General features: G+C 51.8%; 2 protein-coding genes across 2 annotated transcripts; both read left to right on the top strand.

Moving 5' to 3' along the window:
- Positions 1-1,212: 1,212 nt before the first annotated feature.
- Positions 1,213-2,190, top strand: LOC104304445 (olfactory receptor 1509). Its single transcript, XM_009905186.2, is given in 1 exon segment — positions 1,213-2,190. A coding segment is annotated over 1 exon segment (978 nt).
- Positions 2,191-11,503: 9,313 nt separating this feature from the next.
- On the top strand, positions 11,504-15,623 carry LOC104304444 (olfactory receptor 5V1). Its single transcript, XM_054172025.1, has 3 exons — positions 11,504-12,495; positions 14,802-14,994; positions 15,411-15,623. The coding sequence occupies exons 1-3, from the start codon at positions 11,504-11,506 to the stop codon at positions 15,621-15,623; spliced, it is 1,398 nt and encodes a 465-aa protein (XP_054028000.1).
- The last annotated feature ends 5,460 nt before the right edge of the window (positions 15,624-21,083 follow it).

Genomic DNA, 21,083 nt, shown 5'->3' with positions numbered 1-21,083 from the left:
GCTCTATGCAAGAAAAAACTCAAACAAAACCAAGGGTTTGACATCTATAAGCAGGTGGAAGAAGACTGGACCAATGCCCTGACCCATCAGATGAATAACCTGAAACAGATTTGGAATGTCCTCAGACAGCAAGTACCAAGGAGTTCAGCCTTGGAAGTTCATGTGGTACCAACACTTAGTGCCTGGGTACAGCACTAACCATTTGTTTCCTCTCCTTTCCTTGTGGTCTTCATAGCAGCCATGGCAGGTGTGAAAGGCAGTGAGAACTGCTTGGGTCATCCACTGAAGATACACAGACCAAATGAAATACTCCTGTGGTGATTTGGATCCTTCAAGGCAGCTTCATTGAACAGTGGTTGCATGGTAGACATCTAGCATGGGGCAGGCATCTGCTCTCCATTTATGCTGAAGAAGAGATGAACTATCTTCTGTGGAAGGAGGCAGCTCCCTGCAGTGGGTGATCTGCAAGTCAAGCCTTTAAGGTGTTTATTCCTTGCTGACTACATGAAGCCAGAGCTGTTAGGCTCAACCTGTGATGCCCCTTCTGCAGGTCTCTGCCTGGCACAACATCAGGGATTACTGTAGACATCTGACCCTCTCTGCAGCTGTGCCAGCTCTGCAAGATGACCAAGCCCTTGGGAGAGACAGAGGGAAAAGTGGGATCAGTCCTGAACTCATGCTGTGATTTGCAGATCTACCTGTGGAAGGATATGTGAAGCAAACTTGTTTGATGGGAAAGAGAAACAGACTTGGAGGACCATCAGAGAGTGTATCAGCCACACAGCATAGACACAGGGTTTGGGCCTGGTAACATTTCACTTCCATCATGGCACTCTGAACTCTCTGCAAGTAGAAGGACACTGCAGCATTCCCCCAGCATTCCTGGCTCTTCTCCAGTGAGTAGGATGTGATTCCTCCCAGACAGAATCAGGACACACACTTTGGCAAACCAACTGCAATGCAGACAAACAGTGGCCAGTGTGAGTCCAGGGGTGAGGGTCAGAAACCTGGCAAGGGAGTGAGAAGGCAGGAAAAGAGAGGGATGGACAGAGCTCTTGGCAAACACTGCTCACCACGATGCAGAATGTGACACTGTGCTTTCTGGAGCAGGCAGAAGAGCAGTGAATGCTTCTCACCCTCATCATTCCTGGAGCTGTAGCACATGCCCTGCTCTTCCTGCTCAGCCCTGGTCACCACCACACTTGAGGTGTGATGATGGCACTGGGAAACTTCTCCAGGGTGACTGAATTCATCCTCCTGGGGTTTTCTGATAGAAAGGAGCTGCAAGTCCTCTTCTTCACCACCTTCTTGCTGGCCTATGTCCTGGTTCTGCTGAGTAACATTCTCATCATTGTGACAGTCTGGACTGACCCCAAGCTGTCCTCACCAATGTACTTTCTCCTCTGCAATTTGTCTTTCATAGACATCTGCTGCACCTCTGTCATCTCTCCCAGGATGATGGTGGGCCTGCTCACCCAGAGGAAGACCATTGTGTTTGAAGCCTGCATAGCCCAGCTGTTCTTCCTGCATTTCACTGGAGCATCGGAGATGTTCCTCCTGACCGTGATGGCCTATGACCGCTACGCTGCCATCTGCAAGCCCCTGCACTACACAACCATCATGAGCAGGAGGATGTGCTGGGCCCTGGTGTCTGCTTGCTGGGCAGGAGGCTTCCTCCACTCCCTTGTCCATACACTGCTCACAGTCCAGCTGCCCTTCTGTGGCCCTAACACGATCGACAGCTACTTCTGTGACGTGCCTCTGGTCATTCAGCTGGCCTGCACAGACATCTCTGGCTCTGAGCTGCTCATTGCTTCCAACAGTGGCTTAATATCCCTGGTGTGCTTCCTGGTGCTGGTCACATCTTACATCTTCATCCTGGTCACAGTCAGGGTTCGCTTCAATGAGGGATACTGGAAGGTGATCTCCACCTGTGGTTCACACTTGGTGGTGGTCACCCTCCTCTTTGTACCCTGCATCCTCATGTATCTCCACCCCTCTTCTGCCTTCTCCACCAACAGGCACATCTGTATGTCCTACACTATCTTCTCCCCAATGATGAACCCCCTCATCTATACCATGAGGAATAAGGAGGTGAAGGCATCCATGTGCAAGCTGTGGAAGCGCTGCAGAGGCTCCTGAGGCAAGCTGGGTCTGCAGCAAACCTGCAGTCATTTTTCTACAGACTAACAGCAAGATTGTAAGCTACAGGCTGTAAGCATGATTGTAAGCTTCCAGCCACAGGATGTGTGATTGGAAGGCTGTGACTTGGAGAGGGACCCTGGGGGTATTGGTTGACAGTTGACTGAACGTGAGCCAGCAGCGTGCCCAGGTGGCAAAGAAAGCCAATGGCATCCTGGCTTGTATTAGAATCACAGAACCATAGATTGGTCTGGGTTGGAAGGGACCTCCAAAGGTCATCCAGTCCAACCCCCTCTGCAGTGAGCAGGGGCATCCTCAGCTAGATCAGGTTTCCCAGAGCCCTGTTGAGCCTCATCTTGAATATCTCCAGGAATGAGGCCCCAGCCACCTCCCTGGGCTACCTGTTCCAGTGTTCCACTACCCTCACAGTAGCCATGTGAGGTTTGGATCTGCATGAGTGAGAAAAGTCAAGCAGGTTCTGAATGTTGCTTGGAAAGAGGAAACAACCATTACAGCACAGAACTTGCATTAACATTGTAAGCATCCCAGATGGCTGCAGGTGAGGAAGAGCTTTGATGCTGGTGTTAGGTGGGCAGGGAGGGTCTGGTATGTGTGTCCCTCCCCTGGTTTGGTGGAATTTAGTTTGGATGTTAGGAACAAGTTCTTTGCCATGAGGGTGGTGGAACACTGGAACAGCTTGCCATGGGAGGTAGCTGAGGTCCCATTCCTGGAGATATTCAAGGTCAGGCTTGACAAAGCTCTGATGTCCCTGCTCAGTGCAAGGGGGTTGGACTAGATGCTGTTTGGATGTCCCTTCCCACCCACACCATTCTATGATTCTATCACTCTGTGTTACTGTTCATTAAGAAACATGGAGAGATTTTTAAGGCATGGGCAAATCTTTTCCATGGACTGTAAATCAGAAAGATCTCAACAACTGTGTCCTTTGCCAGTGTCATTTTCCCTCCCACTAATGTCTTGTCTTTGCTTTTCTGTGTTTGTTTCCATGATCTTCCTCTGCTCCTCATGCAAATGGATGAGGTCCTCCCATCACCACAGCAACTGAATACAACCTAGAATCACAGAACTGTTGAGGCTGGAAGAGACCTTGGAGAACATCAAGTCCAACAGCTCACCTGGAGCTCATGATCCCCCCACTCCTGCTAAGCCACCACCACTAAACCACATCCTTCAGCACCACATCCACATGGCTTTTAAATACCTCCAGGGATGGTGATTCCACCATAACCCTGGGGTGTTCAAAACCATTTCAGACTCCTTCTTAAGATATGAGCTATCTTGCCACCAAAAGCTGATTAGGTAGTTCAGCAGCCTAAGCCTCTCCTCTTTTGACAGTATTGGTGAAAGAAATTAAGTTCCTCTACTTCAGCTCCGAACCCATCAGATGTGTGGGTTAAAAAAGAGACTGGTTTTAGACTTCCTAGGGTTTGGACTGCTTTTCAGAGACACTTTTTGAATGATCTGAAGTAACAGAGACAAGATCAGTTTGCATTTAAAAGCAGGCTTACGTTTAGTAAAGCATCACATCAGGACAAGGTGGAGCTAGGACATTAAAGCTGAGAGACCTGGGGCTGTTCAGTCCAGAGCAGACTGAGAGGGGGGTCTTATAAATGTCTACACATATCTGAAGGGTGGGTGTCAAGAAGATGGGGCCAGACTCTTTTCAGTGGTGTCCTGTGATAGGACAAGGGGCAATGGGCACAAACTGGGACCCAGGAAGCTCCCCCTCAACATTAGGAGAAACTTCTTTACTGTGGGGTGATGGAGCCCTGGAGCAGGCTGCCCAGAGAGGTTGTGGAGTCTCCTTCTCTGGAGACTTCTAAGACCCACCTGGATGCATTCCTGGGTGACCTGCCCTAGGTGACCCTGGGTTGGACTCCATGATCTTCTGAGATCTCTTCCAATCCCTAACATTCTATGGTTCTATGATTACCTCTAGTCTTCTTCCAGTTTTGGTCATCACAGTTTCTTGTACAAATAAAAAGCATCTCCAAAAAGGCTTGAGTGGAACTTTGATGTGTCTGTGCAGACATCAGGAGATCAAAGGTCTATAGGGAAATCTGCTGAGTGGCCCAGTCCTTACTAGAGGGACTTACAAGCAGTTACACAGCAGCTTCTGCTTGGGTCATCCAAGTTCTGCTGAAACACAGCCCAAGGTCGTTTCCCAACTTGGGAAGAAGCAGCTCTGCTGTGGTGCAATCTGCTGGCCTGGCAGAACAGGGCAGCAGCTAGGACAGGAGGAGCAACTGCTGTCGGGAAGGAGAAAGGGGAAATGGGAAATGGCTCTTTCACCACTGGTTTCCAAAACCTTGAGAGAACAAATTTCATCCTCACCAGTGAAACTGCTGAGTTCTCTGCCACAAGAAGCAAGAGTACAAACCAAGGGCACGCCTGCTGAGTTTATCTTGGTGATCTCTGATCACCTCACTGTCTCTTATTGCCTGTAATGAGATTTTCTACACCCCCAGCTTGGGGTAGAGCTTCCTGCTGCTGCCAGCACTCGCAGGCTGCAGAGCCCAGTCCAGTCCTCCAGCTGCTTGACCACATTCAGCCCTCAAGTGCACTTCTTGCTTCAGTTTCCTCCTCCTTCTGCCACCCTCTATTTATAGAATCACAGAATGGTTTGGCTGGAAAAGACCTTTAAGGTCAAGTCCAACCCTTAATCCATCACTGCCAAGTCACCACTAAACCATGTCCCTCAGCAGCACATCTCCACAGCTTTAAAACCCCTCCAGATTGCACCACTGCCCTGGGCAGCCTGGGCCAGGATGTGGCACCCCAGTACCCTGGTGTCTTGGGGGCCATGGCCATTTTTCTGCTATTGACAATCTGCTGCCCAAGGCAACCTGTCTGCTCCAACAGCCCAGAAGAGGTGGCAAAGAGACCACGGCAGGCAGGATCAACATTCTGGGCACAACGAGAGACCCTTTGGGTGCTGTCAGAGTGAGGTTTTGACAAGTTGATGACCACACTGCGTGACTTTTTTCCTTGGCAGTGTTTCAGTCTGGTTTAGTTTGGATGCCTGAGAAAATTCAAGACTCAGTCTTGTCTCCAGCCTGCTCCATGGGAACAAAGCTAGGGAGCAAAACCCCATGGGCCTTAAAATGAGAAAGGACCTTGCTGGCTGTGGGGCCTGGACCTCACTGCTGTTTTACTGGGAAAACTTTCCTCATATGAGGCAATCTATCTCACAGCCTGTGTCAGTGATGGACAATTTTGCCCAGCACAGGAGTTCTCAACTGCAATTTTTTTCCTGCTCAGCAGTGTGGGATGTCCCATTAAGAAGAAATGTTTGTGCTGGGGAGGCGGAAAGGAAGGACTGTATGTACCAGGCTGAGAATGATTAGCAGATGACAAAATTTCTGTCTGATGATAAAGGCCTTATCAGAAGCAGTGCTGAAGTTCAGCTTTTTCTTTCTTTGTTCTATCTGTAATGACATAAACCCCTCCAAAAAAACCCACAGTAGCTGGGAATTACCCAGTAGAGAAATACCTAGGGGTGTTGATCAACAGCTGGCTGAATATGAGCCAGCAGGGTGTTCAAGTGGCCAACAAGGCCACCAGAATCCTGGCCTGGATTTGCAAGGCTGTGACAAGCAGGACCAGGAAAGTGATTTCCCCCCTGTTCTGGGCACTGCTGAGGCCACACCTTGAGTACCATGTTCAGTTTTGGGCCTCTCACTATAAAAAAGACATTGAGGGGCTGGAGTGGGTCCAGAGAAGAGCAATGAAGCTGGGGAAGGGTCTGAAGAACAGGGCTGGGGAGAAGCAGCTGAGGGACCTGGGTTGAGTCTGGAGAAAAGGAGGCTGAGGGAAGACCTTGTGAGTCTCTACAACTCCCTGAAAAGAGGCTGGAGCTAGGTGGAGCTTGGTCTCTTCTCCCTAGTAAGAAGGAACAGGATGAAAGGCAATGGCTTCAGGTTGCACCAGGGAAGGTTTAGGCTGGATGTTAGATGAAACTTCACTGAAAGGGTTCTCCAGCACTGGGATAGGGTGCCCAGAGAGGTCAAATCCCCATCCCTGGAGGTGTTTAAAAGACACACAGATGTGCTGAAGGACATGGTTTAGCACCAGACTTGGGGCAAGTTGGGTAGTGGTTGGACTCAATGACCTTAAAGGTCTTTTCCCAGGCAGGACAGTTCCATGTCCACACTGGCCTGGTACCTCCTTTGCTTTTCCATGCAGACCATTTACATGTATTGATCTGAAATGGTCACTCTGATTTTGACAAGGAAGCCAAACACAAATCCCTGGTGGTTATTGGGAGGCTGTGGCTCAAGACAAGCAATTTCCTACAATGGATTTGTCTCTCCAGCAAACCGCTCGGGACAAATTTAACAAGGCCTCAGTAGATGCTGTTAAAAAGTTGGTGCCTGACAAACTGCAGCAGTGCAAGTTGGCAGGAGAGTTTGTAAAGGGTGAGTAAATTGGTTCCCCTGTGCACCATTAACATCTCCCATTCTTTCTCTCCTGGAAATTAGCAGCTCTCTGGGCTTACGCTCCGGTGTAATTGTCTGCCCTGATGGAGAAGATGGTGAAATTGCCTCAGAGGGATAAAAAAAGTCTTTTGAAAACTGGTAGGATCTCTGCAATGCTGTGGTTAAATCCCAAGAAACTTAAGGAGGTCCTGGTCTAATCAATTTGATTTAAAGACTGGGGGTCAAGCAGCAAACTGGCGAGGGGTGCAGCTTCAAAACTGCTTGGCCGGGGCTGGTTTCACATTCTGGGTGTGCGGTGACATGCTGTGGCCTGAGGAATTTGGGCCTCACAGCAAAAGCTCAGCTCAGAGATGGCTCTTGAAAAAGATAAGGCAAACCCAGAGCTGTCCCAGTACAGTTTCCACTGTACTCTGTAGAGCATCAACTCAGGGGTATGGGACAGCAGCATTTGAGGGATTTACACCACCCAGGTATCTCCAGACTGCTTTGGGGCATTACAGGATGAGGACTACTTGGGAAATGTCAATTTTTTATCTTTTTTTACCATGAGGCAGAAAACTCTTTCTACAGGTAAGACAGGATCATAGAATTAGAGAGTGATTGGGGTTGGAAGAGGCCTTCAAAGCTCATCTAGTCCAAGCCCCCTCCAGTCAGCAGGGACATCCCCAACAAGAGCAGGTTGCTCAGAGCCCCAGCCAACCTGACCTGCAGTGGTGCCAGGGATGGGGCAGCTCCCACCTCCCTGGGCAGCCTGGGACAGGGTTTCACCACCCTCAATTTCTTCCTTCTCTCCAGTCAGAATCTCCCTCTCTTAGTTCCAAACCATCACCCCTTGTCCTGGCACAACAGACCCTGCTCAAAAGTCTGTCCCCAGCTTTCTTCTTCTCCCCTTGAAGCATGAAAGGCCACCAGAAGGCCTCCCTGGAGCCTTCTCTTCTCCAGGCTGAACAGCTCCAACTCTCTCAGCCTGGTTTCAAAGCAGAGGGCTTCCAGTCCTCCCATCATTGTTGTGGCCTCCTCTGGACTTGCTCCAACAGGTTCATGTCTCTCCTCTGCTGAACATGTCACATCTACTGGCACTGGGGCATCAGGACTACTTTTTTACTCCCTAGCAATGCTTCCTGAGACCTTTGCATGAATATGGGGAATAAAAAAAGATTAAAACCTCAGCATGACAGGCAGAGCTAAGGAAGCTTTTGGTAGCTGATGATTTTCTGGCGAGCTTAAAGGCTGTTTGCATGTGACATAGTTCACAAGCATCACAAAGCTGGAGGTCAGACCTTTGTAGTATTGGGTCAACAAGGTTACAAATGAGCTCACTAAGTGGAAAGCCTGGCTAGATCAGATTGAAAGCCCATCTTGAATATTTTCCTGTGTTTCTACTTCTAACAACCCAACTAAGAACATCCCTGCAAGCATACAAGATGTGGAGTTAAGAGGCAGCAGCCCAAAGCGCTGGGTGACTGCCACCTTGATGGGGCCAACCATTCCCACCCCAAAAGAAGACCTTAAGGTCGATGAGGATGTCAGTCACAGCTGTGAACATTAGCACTCTCTAGAAGTCTTTGTTTTGGTGAGCTAGCTGCTGCCACATGTACATCATGCAAGAGGTTCAGCAGAATGTCAAGCACTGTGATGTACTAAGGTTGGATTATCAGCTCTGGGCTTCAGACATGAGGTCTCAGATTAAAAATGCCAGAAAGCAAGTAGTAGAAGGTCCCTTTCCATAACCAGTATTAGAACTTCACCTCTGGACTGTTGGCACTTTGAAGCCTTGAACAACACAGAGGTTTTGCAGGAGGTATTGCCCTCTCGTGGCTATTCAGTGAGAGGATGGGTAACTGGCAGTGGAAGGGGCATGGAGCCAGTTTAGGAAGATGGAAGGCCCACAGCCCTCATTCTTCTCTCAGCTATGCATGAGACTGATCACTTTCTTGTATCTCATTCTGGCAGGCATGCTTATTATAAAGTGATCTTTGTGGTGAAGCTTCAGAAGAAGTAGGACATGAAAACACCAGAACACAGAGCTGTTGGAGTGAGTCCAGAGGAGGGCCACAAAGATCATAGAATTGTTAGGGTTGGAAGGGACCTCAAGGATCATCCAGTTACAACCCCCCTACCATGGGCAGGGACTCCTCACACTAGATCAGTTGCCCAGAGCCACATCCAGCCTGGCTTTAAAAAACCCCCAGGGATGGGGCTTCTATCACCTCCCTGGGTAGCCTGTTCCAGTGTCTCACCACCCTCATGGGGAAGAAATTCCTAACATCCAACCTGAATCCAGGATGATCCCAGGGCTGGAGAAACTCTGCTGTGAGGATTCTGTGCCCAGTTCTGGGCCCTCAGTTTAAGAAAGATGTTGAGTTGCTGGAAGGTGTCTAGAGAAGGGCAACAAAGCTGAGGAGGGGTTTAGAGCACAAGCCCTATGAGGAGAGGCTGAGGAGCCTGGGGTTGTTTAGCCTGGAGAAGAGAAGGCTCAGGGAAGACCTTCTTGCTGTCTACAACTACCTGAAAGGAGGGCCAGGTGGGGGTTGATCTCTTCTCCCAGGCAACCAGCACAAGAGGACACAGTCTCAAGCTGTGCCAGGGGAGGTTTAGACTGGATGTTAGGAAGAAATTCCTCACAGAGAGATTGGCCATTGGAATGTGCTGTCCAGGGAGGTGGTGGAGTCACCATCACTGGAAGTGTTTAAGAAGAGATTGGATAAGGCACTTAGTGCCATGGTTTAGTTGATTAGATGGTGCTGGGTGATAGGTTGGACTCAAAAGATTTCAAAGGTGTTTTCCAACCTGGTCAATTCTGTATGAAGTATCCTTCAGGGATTCACTTGTCACAAGGTCCCTTTCTCAGTGGTTCTTTCTGTGGAGAAGTGTGACTGAGATATCCAAGTCAGCTTGAACTTTCCCCACCCCCATTTACCACCATGAAACATAACCACAATGGAGAAGATGCAGTCTTTTTCTGTCTGTTCTTTATTAAATTTGCCTTGTGATTCATAAGGAGTGACTCTCACTGTCCAACCTGCCCCTCTTCCTGAAGGCTTCCTGGTCAGAGTTGGTTGGTAAGTGAATGCATTTTCCAGATATGCTTTATTGCTTTCTTTCCTCCTTTCCCTATTTCTGAAAAGAAGCAGTGAGGGGGAAGCAATGGTCTGTAAATGAGGCACAAAAGCAGAGATTTAGTGAATGATGAGAGCAGACTCAAGGGGCCTCCAGGTAAAAATAGCATCATTAGCATCATATCATCTGGCTGAACAGCTCCTGCTCCACCACCACCATTTTTGCACCCACCCCAGAGCCAGGGGTAAGACCCTCACCAGCCAAGATACCACACAGAGGAGCTCAGCCCCAGTAAGGAGGCCCAACCAGCACCTGTGGATGATGTTAGAGTGGCCATCAATCCTCTTCCTAACAACCGGGGGGCCACCAGGCCCCCCGGCCTTTGTTGTCACCACCACCATCACCCAGTGTGCACCATGGGCACTCACCAGCGATGAGAGGAGGATCCCTCAGCCCAGATGGGCTCAGCTTAGGGCTTCTGCTTTTCCTGGTGGGCATTAAATAGGGGAGTGGGTGGGAAGGGCCAAGTGGCCACACCTAGGGTGGGAGGAGACTCCAACAGAGCCCAGGTGCTGTGGGATTTGAGGGGGGGAAAAAGGGGAAAATGGGGCTGGTGAGGGAACTTTTAAGGTGTCAGGTAAGGACAGGACTAGGGGGAATGGGGAAAAATAACTAGAATTGGGTAGATTCAGATTGGATGTTAGGAAGAAATCCTTCCCCATGAGGGTAGGCACCCGAGATGGGCTGCAGGACCTGGAGAATCACAGACTGGTAAGGGTTGGAAGGGACCTCCACAGGCAGCACAGAAATGCATCCAGATGGGTTTTGAAAGTCTCCAGAGAAGGAGACTCCACAACCTCTCTGGGCAGCCTGCTCCAGTGTTCTGTCACCCTCACAGGAAAGAAGTTTGTGTTGAGGTGGAACCCTCTGTGTTCTAGCTTGTAGCCACTGCTCCTTGTCCTATTGTTGAGCACCACCCAAAAGAGACTGGCACCTTTATCTTGACCCACCCCTCAGATATTTATAAGCATTGATAAGATCCCCTCTCAGCCTTCTCCTCTCATGAATGATACCATCTAATACTTTTCACTGGGGGTAGACTCCAGTATCAAACCACAGCCTTTTAAAAAGGTCCTACAACATGGTAGTCACAGGAGTCAAAGGATTCAAAGGGAGAAAACAGTTTCTCACGTTTCTAGCCTCCTTTGGCAGCATTCTGAACATCTTATGCAATGCAGATGGCATCCAGGGGAAAAAAAAAAAGGCTTCAGAGATGTTCCTCCCCAGATACATCTGCAGGTTTATAAAAGCTCATTAAAGAAATGAGGCCAAGGTGGCACTTCTGCCAGTACCTGCACATGTGTGAATGTTCCAGCGCTGCTAAATTAGGACTCGTCACTTCTTAACAGCTCCTGAGCCTACAGTGGAGCCCTTGCCCTGTCATATTTGGATGTTTTCATCAGACATAGAAAGAAAAAAAAGGAGAGTCTCCTCTTTCCTGGAGATGTAGAGGACAACTTAGTCAGTGCTGTGTGGCAGTGAGTGTTTCTGTGTGAAGCTTCTGTTGTACTTCACCTGCATGTTCCCCCATTTGGAGATGTGATTGAAAGTGCCATGTGCCTTTTGTTTGTGATAACTAAAGTGTCTTGTGGTGCTTTAAGCTTTGTCTTTGGTCCCTCTCAAGCTTCTGTGTGTCAATGCAGACTTGCAGGCGATTTTAAACTGCAAGCCTGACCCCTCTAAAATCCCCCTCTTTAGAAGTTGGATGCTATTTGGACTAAGTTGCAATTTCTCTGTCTTCCAGGTAAGCCTCTGCAATCATTTCCACAATGAAAGAGAAGATGCAGAGGGTCAACCTATCAACAGTATCAGACTTTGTTCTTGTAGGCCTTTCTGATGCTCCCCAAGTCCGTTTTCTTCTCTTTGTGCTGTTTTTGATTATTTATTTGGCCACCATGGCAGGCAACATCATGTTCCTTACTGCCATTAGCACAGACACCCATTTGCACAACCCCATGTACGTCTTTCTTGGCAACTTATCCCTACTGGATATCTTATGTCCCACTATCACCGTGCCAAAGATGCTGGATGTCTTGTTGCTTGAGAACAAGATGATTTCCTTCACTGGCTGCATGCTCCAGCTCTTCTTCCTCATTGATGTTGTAGGCACAGAGATTTTCCTCCTGGCTGTGATGGCCTACGACCGTTACGTTGCCATATGTCACCCACTGCGGTACATGAACATTGTGAGCATGAAGCTGTGTGCTCACCTAGCCATTGGCACCTGGCTAGTGGGGGTTGTTAATTCCCTGTTGCACACCTCTTTGATTTTTACACTCTCTTTCTGTGGTTTTAATAAGGTTGAGCAGTATTACTGTGACATTCCCCCTGTGCTGGCCCTCTCCTGCTTGCCTACCTACAGCAGGGAGCTGGTCATTCTCCTTGTGGCTGGGGTCCTTGGAGGCAGTGCCTTTGTGATCACTCTGATCTCTTATATCTGTATCCTCATGGCCATCCTGAGCATGAGGTCTTCTGAGAGCAGGCACAAAGCTTTCTCCACTTGTGGTTCTCACTTGACAGTTGTATGCCTTTTCTATGGGACCACCATCTGCATATATGCACGACCTTCCTCCACCTACTCACCTCATCAGGACAGGATAGTTTCCATGCTCTATGAAATCCTCACCCCCCTGCTAAACCCCATAATCTACAGTCTGAGGAACAAAGAAGTCAAATGTGCCCTAAGAAGAGTCGTCAGCCAGCTAAGAACTGCTTTAACAAGACAAGAACGTCTCTCTCAGTCTTTGGCATCCTCTGGAGCCCCAGTAGCTGGGTAGGCAATGTGGTTTGTGACTTATCTTCTCTAATCTTAGCCATCTAAAGATGCTGGAATCAAAACTCCCTCTCTAGGCTCCCTTTCCAGTTGAAACAGAGAGGTGTACACCTACGTCCAGAAGGCTAACTGGATGGCACAGCATTAGGTCATTACTGCAGAAGGGGACAAGTTCAGCTGGTAATGGTTTTCTCCACTGACCACAGAGGAAGCTCAAGTGAGAGCCTCATAGACATAGATGTTGGATGGATATCTTAGAGCATGAATAATGGAAACTGATACTACAGACACACTTTACTGTAGAAGAATGTAGGTTTAAGAAGCATGCAGTTCTGGGGCTTCTATACTGGCCAGGGAGCTGCTGAAGAAAACAGGAGCACATAAGTTGTGGGAAATTAAATAGAAGGAAGATCTAAAAGGTGTTTACCAACCTAAACAACTCTATGATACACTGAAGGCTGTGTGCAAGCCCTGGATTAACACACACTGCTCCCACAGGGCAGCCTTCAGCAAGCGGCAAGCCCGCCAAGGCAAAAGCACGCTGAGGCAGAGGGGACCTGAGGTGGCCTATCCTTCACACTCTGTGCCCCATCCTCAGTGCTCTGTGCTCCATCCTCTCTGCTCTGTGGCCCAGCCAGGCTCTGTAGCCATGAGAGGGATGCAGGCCGCACCGCCACACTCAGTGCTTTTGCTGTGCCACAGGGAGCTGCTGCTGCCACCTGTCCCAGCTGATTTGCTGCACCTCACACAGCTGAGGTCATGGAATGGAATGGAAACAGGTCCCTGCTCAGGGTAGCAGGCGAATCCCCTCTAGAGGATTGGAGGCTTGTCAATGTGACTCCCATCCATGAGAAGGGCCAGGAGGAGGATCTGGGGCACTACAGCTAACACCTTAGCTGCTAACCTAAGAATACAATGCAGGAGGATTTTCAAAAGGGCTTGGGTGCTGATCAGCCCTGCACAGCTGTGTGGCAGCCCGGGATGGTGGGTGACCTGTCATGGTGGCTGCCATCCCCCTCTGGCTCTGAGGGCACTGACTGTGAGATGCCATCAGACTTTTGCTGGCTGAAGGCTGGGCTGGGCTGTGGCAACCAAGCCAATGTTTATGTAGCAGATAGCTTTCCAAGACTATGACTGGTGAGGGGAATGTGTCTGATGACTGACCATGGGCCTGCCCTGCCTTTTCTCTGCGTTGCCAGGCTGAGGGAAGGTTCACAGTGTGCGCTTTTGGACACAGACCATCTCTAGAAATGGTGCTTCATGGCAGGCCCAAAGTGAAGGAGAGGCTGAGAAAGTGCTGGAGATGGTTGTGCAGAGAGGAGGAGTGCTGTGCAGTCTGTAAATATGGCTGTAAACCTGTGTCTATCTCAGCTACGAGGCTGTGTGCTGGGATGCTAAACCTGCAGCTTGAGATGGACCTTGGGCTGGGTTGAAGTGCTGTGGCAGGGCATTCTGGCTGTTGTGCCTGGTGCAAAACCACCTGTCTGACTTTGATCTTTGCACAAGATTTACTAAAATAAAGGATGTCTGCAGTAGTGGCCTTCTTTGTCATTGCTTTCTTGGCCCGAAGGCTTAGCTCGTTCTTTTCCTGCAGGAACTTGCATCTCAGAGGTGATAAAGGCACATCACAGAATCCCAGCATGGTGGGGGTCGGTAGGGACCTCTGCACACCATCCAGTCCAACCCCCCAGCTAAAGCAAGGGCACCCACAGCAGCTTGCCCAGGATCACAATGGCCAGCTGGGTTTGGAATCTCTCCAGAGGAGACTCCACAACCTCTCTGGGCAGCCTGTTCCAGGCCTCCAGCACCTGCACAGCAAAGAAGTTTTTCAGTATGTTTAGGTGCAACATGCAGGGAACATCCAGCACTGTCCCTTGTGCTGTTCCTGGGCAGCACCGACCAGAGTCTGTCCCCATCCTTTTGTCCCCTGCCCTTCAGCTCTTGATGAGCACTGATCAGATGCCCTCTCAGGCTGCTCTTCTCCAGGCTAAACAGCCCCAGGTCTCTCAGCCTCTCCTCATAAGAGTAGGTGAAGAGATCAGAAGTCACCAGTCCCCAAGTGGGTGAAGAGATCAGAAGTCCTTTACCCTCAAACAGGGACTCTTTCCCTCTGCTGAGCAGAGCAGCAGCTGTTCACAGAGTTTTCTGTGCTGCTGCTGGAACTATGGCAGCAAAATAAACCAAACCAGACCAAAATTTGCCCCAGCAAGCAGTTTATTGCAAAGCCATCTGACAAACCCCAAGGTGTGCCCCAGGGTGGACAAAGTGACAGGCCGCAGTCGGCAAGTTTCCCTGCAAATCTGCAGATTCCTAAAGCGCCACACAGCCCTCCCCGCAGCGCCTGAGGGAGCGGCGGCCCCGCTTCGGCCCGGGCGGGAACAGGGGCAGGGGCAGGCGCAGGCGCAGGCGCAGGGGCGAGGCAGCCGCTTGAAGCCTGCGGCCGCCGACATATTAGTGCTGGTGCTGAGGCGGCGGGGCAGGGGAGCCCGCCTAGAAAAGGCAAAACCTCAGCGAGGCAGCGGCTGAGCCCTGTAGGACTGCCGCAGCAAGGCGGGGGACGTGCCCCGACGAGCTGCCAGCGCTCCCTGCCCAGCTGCATCTGCAGGCTCCCCCTGGAATCCGGTCTCGACCTCAGCCCTTGAGGCAGGAGGACGATTTGCAAAAGGGCTTGGGTGCCGGTCAGCCCTGCACAGCTGTGTGCCAGCCCGGGCTGCTGGGTGAGCCATCGTGGTGGCTGGCATCCCCCTCTGCCTCTGAGATGCCATAGGAGTGGCTGCAGGCTGGGCTGGGCTGTAGCCCGATCGAGTGGCCCCAGCGTCTCCCTGCTCCCTGTGTGGCTGCTGCCCGTGCTGGGGAGGAGCTGTGTTCCGCGCTCCGGGCCCCAGCCGGGCCCTGTAGCCACTCCTGCCCCGCAGGTACCAGAGTCGCACTCTCGGGCGCTTTCGCTGTGCCTCATGGCGCTGCCGCTGCCTCTGCCGGCTGTTCTGCACTTCACACAGCTGAGGTCCCGGCACAGCAGCCCCAGGCTGTGGGCATCAGCGGCCTCAGTCCCCCAGCTCACACTTGAGATTTCTTGCCTGCCACGGAACCAGGAGATGAAGCCCTCTGAGCAACAGCCTCCTGCCTGAGCCCAGTGGCTTACATATCCGATACAGTGCTTTACACATTAAGCATAGTGACTTACAATACCAAACGCACTGTAGGAAGCGCACACAAACCATGTAGACATGAACCAAGTGTTACCACAAACACTGCAGAGCAGCATATGCTCTGAGCCCAACACTTTGGTGCCCTTTAAATATTGTCCACCCCCTGACTGTTAATGTGCCTCCGGTGTGACACTGAATTAATCCAAGTGTCCGTGGGGCTTTTTCATTTCCTACCCCCAGATGTAAATCCGTCTCCGTAGCTGAGAGACAGGGTTCCTCAATACTGAGGTGAGGTGAGGGAGGCTTTTCTCCCTTGCCAGGCAAAAGTGGCGAAGCTGAAGCAGCTGTGAAGGCTGGAGCAGGAGAGCAGACTCGGCTCTGGCTTCCGCTGAGCTTTCCTCCATAGAGCTGCTTTTCCCGACTGCCGCCGCTTTCATTCAAAATTCGAAGCACTATCCTTTCCACTTGGGATTCCTCCAAGCATCTCGCGAAGTGCTCTGGCATTCCCAGGGAAATCGATTGCTGGATTGCTGGTCCACCGGTGAGGGACCAAAGCGTTCAGGGTGTCTCTGTGAATTCCTTTTCTCTTGGCTACTGGAGCGGCTGGAACGGCTGGGGTGTCGCTTGCGGCCCCTTTCCGTGCAGCGTCGGTTCCTCTCCAGGCCGGGACACGGCAGGGTGGCCGGGGCGAACTGAGTACGAAGCACTTCATGTGCCTCGCCAGGCGCTGCCGGCATGTGGTGCTGGCATGTGCCTCAAAATGACGTCTGTCGACTGAGCTCTGTTTCATGGAGGCATTTTCGAACTTACAGTTGGCAGCTTCTTCCCGGCACTTCGTGTTCGGGCAGCGGACGTGCTTCCGATTTTTTCCTGGCTCCTCTGCGCTGCGGAGGCGGCTTGCAGCCTCTCTTCTGGCTGCCGGCGCGGCGCGGTTTTCCCGCGACTTCCGACGGATGGCTTCGGAGTTCAGCTTGCGGCTTGAATGCGGATCGGATTTTGGGAGCGCTGTGCTTTTAGGGTCACGGCGGTTTTGCGGGCTACATTCGCGCGGTGACGGGCTGGATTCATAAGCTGAATCGGAGGAGTCGTTATTCCGGAGCGGCTCAGCTCTGGCTTTGCGGTGGGCTCTCTGCCGTGCTGGGTTGAGTCCCGCGTGGGCTGCATGCACGCGTGTCCCGTTTAAAACAGGCAGCGTGGAGGGTTTGGCGGCGCTGGCGGCTGCAGGGGGACGTCCTCACACTTTGCAATCCGCGGCAGGTGATTTGATTTCCTCTTGAACAGCGCGCTTGCGTGGTTGGCAAGGCTGATCTCCGCGATTTATTTGTAGCGGTGCTGTGCGGCAGCGGGATCGGTGCGTGATCGGTGCGTGATCGGCAATGTCCCTTTTACATGGCTTGTCGGTCGGAGCGAGCAACAAGGGGGGAGAAGTTTCCCTTGTCGTGGTTTCTGTACCGGTTTAGTTTTCGATTTCAGGTGGCATGGTCGCGGGTTGAGGTGAGCGGCGATCGCTCTCGGCCTTCTGTGGCTCCGTGCTCGGAGCGGCCAGCGAAAGCGGTTTAAAATGTATGCGCACGGGGACTGCAGCGCGGGCAGGATCGGGGCGCTTTCGAACGAGGCAGGCAGCTCCCTTTTCCGCGGCACAGGAATACAATTGCTTTCCGCCTCTGCGACTCATCTTAAGGAGGCAGTCGACTTCCATTTGCAGCACTAATAAATTATAAAGCCTCTGTGTGGTGGGTTCTGTGTCGCCATCATTTCTCGTTCTCTTTCCAGAGCACAAACAAATAAAATCTTTTCGTCCCAGTTTTTAAATTCTTCTAGCATCTGTGCGATACACGTGCGCATTGTCACAGCACGGACGCAGCCGGGCTCCGTGCCCCATCCTCCGCGCTCTGGGCCCCAGCCGGGCCCTGTAGTTGCGACAGGGATGTAGGCTCCACTGCCGGGCTCTCCGGAGCTTTTGCTGTGCCACAGGGAGCTGCTGCTGCCGCCTGTCCCAGCTGATTTGCTGCACCTCACACAGCTGAGGTCATAGAATGGAATGGAATGCTATGGAAAGAGGTTCCTGCTCAGGGTAGCAGGCGAATCCCCTGGCCTCTCTCCAGATGACTGGAGGCTATCGGTGTGACTTCCATCGAAGAGAAGGGCCAGAAGGATGATCTGGGAAACTACAGCTAACACCTTAGCTAATAATCCAACTAAATTAAGAATATAATGCAGAATTACGTTAGCTACTAATCTAACTAACCTAAGAATAAATGCAGAATTACCTTAGCTACTAATCTAACTAACCTAAGAATACAATGCAGAATTACCTTAGCTACTCATCTAACTAACCTAAGAATACAAAGCAGAATTACCTTAGCTACTAATCTAACTAACCTAAGAATACAAAGCAGAATTACCTTAGGTACTAATCTAACTAACCGAAGAATAAATGCAGAATTACCTTAGCTACTCATCTAACTAACCTAAGAATACAATGTATGATTACCTAAGCTTAGCCTACTTGTAGAAGCAGCACAGTGAAATACACAGGAGGAAGAAAACTGCACAAAACATAACCAAAGCCAGTGCAACCCCATCCCCCCAAGTCCTCGCTGCCATCACGTTCTCAAGATGTTGTTCATGTTCAGGACGCGATTCCCACACCAGCTGCAACCGCTCCACAGTTTGATAGAGGCACAGATGATGATGCCAACATGCTTGCTGTAGGCAGTGAAATGCCCAGCACTCTGTGGCAGCTGCTTGGGGTCCTACTGCTGTCCTGGAGCCTGGCAGGCTCTCTGCCCGCCATGGCTGTCCCCAGTCTTGCCCCACAGACTCTCCAGCCTGAGCTGGGAGAGCTCAAAGTCAGAGGTAGCTGGGCACAAAGGCAGACAGATGCCCTACTGCCTCAGCTTCCCCCATGCTTCAGAGCCTTGGGCCATCTCTCCAGCTCCACGCTGTGCTTGCACGGAGCTGAGCCTGCAGCCTTTCCATCAAGCCCTTGTGATGCTTTAACATCTTAGCATGGAGGTGGAGCTCCAGGTGCTCACGGGTCTCCTCTGGCAGGAATGAGGCCTCTGGCAACCAGAAATAGACCGAGGGAGAGCTGGTCTGCCGTGGCACAAGTGGCAGAGTGCAGGGTGATGCCACGTAGGACTGGCGCACCAAGGCAGGGAACACTCCCTGTTGGATCTGCCTGCACTTCCTGCTCAAATGCATCTGCAGGCTCCTCCTGAATTCCCCTCTCAGCTGCAGCCTTGAGACAGGAGGATGATTTGCAAAAGGCCTTGGGTGTTCATGCGCCCTGCACAGCTGTGTGCCAGTCCTGGCTGGTGGGTGACCTGTCATGGTGGCTGGCATCCCCCCCTGGCTCTGAGATGCCATAGGAGTGGCTGCAGGCCGAAGGCTGGGCTGGGCCGTGTCCAGATCAAATACCTCCAGGGTCTCCTTCTCCTTGTGTGGCTGCTGCCCGTGCTGGGGAGGAGCTGTGTTCCGTGCTCTGGGCCCCAGCCGGGCCCTGTAGCCACTCCTGCCCTGCAGGTACCAGAGTCGGACTCTCGGGTGCTTTCGCTGTGCCTCATAGAGCTGCCGCTGCCTCTGCCGACTGGCTTTCCTGCACCTCACACAGCTGAGGTCCAAGCACAGCAGTCCCAGGCTGTGGAAATCGGTGGCCTCACTCCCACAGCCCAACACTTGATCCTTCTTGCCTGCAACTGAACCAGGAGATGCAGCCCTATGAGAGGAGGCCTCTTGTCTGAGCCCAGGGCCCTGGAGAGCAGCCATGTTCTCATTGGCCATGGACAGCAGCGGGGCATTGGGGACAGAGAAAGGGCACTTACGAGACTGTCCTTCCAGCTGCTGACGCCATTTCCCTGCCTTCCTTCTGCGGCTAACACCCTGCAAACACAGGAGTGCATCACAGTTACCCACCTGGGGCCAGCCCCGACTAGCTCTGGTCCCAAGTGGCCCCCCGTCCCCACCCTTGCCCCGGTTTGTCCTGTACCTCTTTGCCTGAGGTCTTGGCATTCAGGATGAACTGAACAACTGCTATCAGGATGCCGAGGCATACCAGAAAGCTGCAAAAAGCCATCGTGCTGTCTCACCACTACCACAGTGAGAGACTGCTTGCTGTGCTTTGGTGGCTCCGGTCTTATAGTCTTGCTACAATGATGTCACAATCCTGTGGGTGAGGACACATCAGTGACATCACAGCCCCACAGCACAGCAGCACTCACCCCACTCGGGGTACCACCCAGCAGCACAGACACCCAACACAAGCACCCCAGGGCTTTGGGCATCCTGCCTCTCCGTGCAGGCAGCTTCCCAGACCAAGGAGCTGGTCAGGACCCTCAGTCCCACATCCACGGACTGTCCTGGATTAACACACACTGCTCCCACAGGGCAGCCTTCAGCAAGCGGCAAGCACGCCAAGGCAAAAGCACGCTGAGGCAGAGGGGACCTGAGGTGGCCTGTCCTCCACACTCGTGGCCTATCCTCCACACTCTGTGCCCCATCCTCTGCGCTCTGTGCCCCATCCTCTCTGCTCTGTGGCCCAGCCAGGCTCTGTAGCCATGAGAGGGATGCAGGCCGCACTGCCACACTCAGTGCTTTTGCTGTGCCACAGGGAGCTGCTGCTGCCACCTGTCCCAGCTGATTTGCTGCACCTCACACAGCTGAGGTCATGGAATGGAATGGAAACAGGTCCCTGCTCAGGGTAGCAGGTGAATCCCCTCCTGTTCTCCCTGTAGAGGATTGGAGGCTTGTCAATGTGACTGCCATCCATGAGAAGGGCCAGGAGGAGGATCTGGGGCACTACAGCTAACACCTTAGCTGCTAACCTAAGAATACAATGCAGGAGGATTTTCAAAAGGGCTTGGGTGCTGATCAGCCCTGCACAGCTGTGTGGCAGCCCAGGATGGTGGGTGACCTGTCATGGTGGCTGCCATCCCCCTCTGGCTCTAAGGGCACTGACTGTGAGATGCCATCAGACTTTTGCTGGCTGAAGGCTGGGCTGGTCTGTGGCAACCAAGCCAATGTTTATGTATCAGATAGCTTTCCAAGACTATGACTGGTGAGGGGAATGTGTCTGATGACTGACCATGGGCCTGCCCTGCCTTTTCTCTGCGTTGCCAGGCTGAGGGAAGGTTCACAGTGTGCGCTTTTGGACACAGACCATCTCTAGAAATGGTGCTTCATGGCAGGCCCAAAGTGAAGGAGAGGCTGACAAAGTGCTGGAGATTGTTGTGCAGAGAGGAGGAGTGCTGTGCAGTCTGTAAATATGGCTGTAAACCTGTGTCTATCTCAGCTACGAGGCTGTGTGCTGGGATGCTAAACCTGCAGCTTGAGATGGACCTTGGGCTGGGTTGAAGTGCTGTGGCAGAGCATTCTGGCTGTTGTGCCTGGTGCAAAACCACCTGTCTGTGGCCGTTTGACACTGTGCCTTTAAGAAAG

Source organism: Dryobates pubescens, chromosome 22 (assembly GCF_014839835.1).
Source record: "Dryobates pubescens isolate bDryPub1 chromosome 22, bDryPub1.pri, whole genome shotgun sequence".
In the NCBI taxonomy this organism is placed as follows: domain Eukaryota; kingdom Metazoa; phylum Chordata; class Aves; order Piciformes; family Picidae; genus Dryobates; species Dryobates pubescens.
The sequence above is the reverse complement of the archived record's forward strand: the minus strand, read 5'-3'. Positions and strand labels throughout refer to the sequence as shown.

Coding starts and splice junctions, on each gene's coding strand:
- LOC104304444 (XM_054172025.1), top strand. CDS start 11,504: ATGCAGAGGGTCAACCTATCAACAGTATCAGACTTTGTTCTTGTAGGC. Junction 12,496..14,801: donor TCTGGAGCCCCAGTAGCTGG/GTAGGCAATGTG, acceptor GCAAATCTGCAG/ATTCCTAAAGCGCCACACAG. Junction 14,995..15,410: donor GGGGAGCCCGCCTAGAAAAG/GCAAAACCTCAG, acceptor CCTGCCCCGCAG/GTACCAGAGTCGCACTCTCG.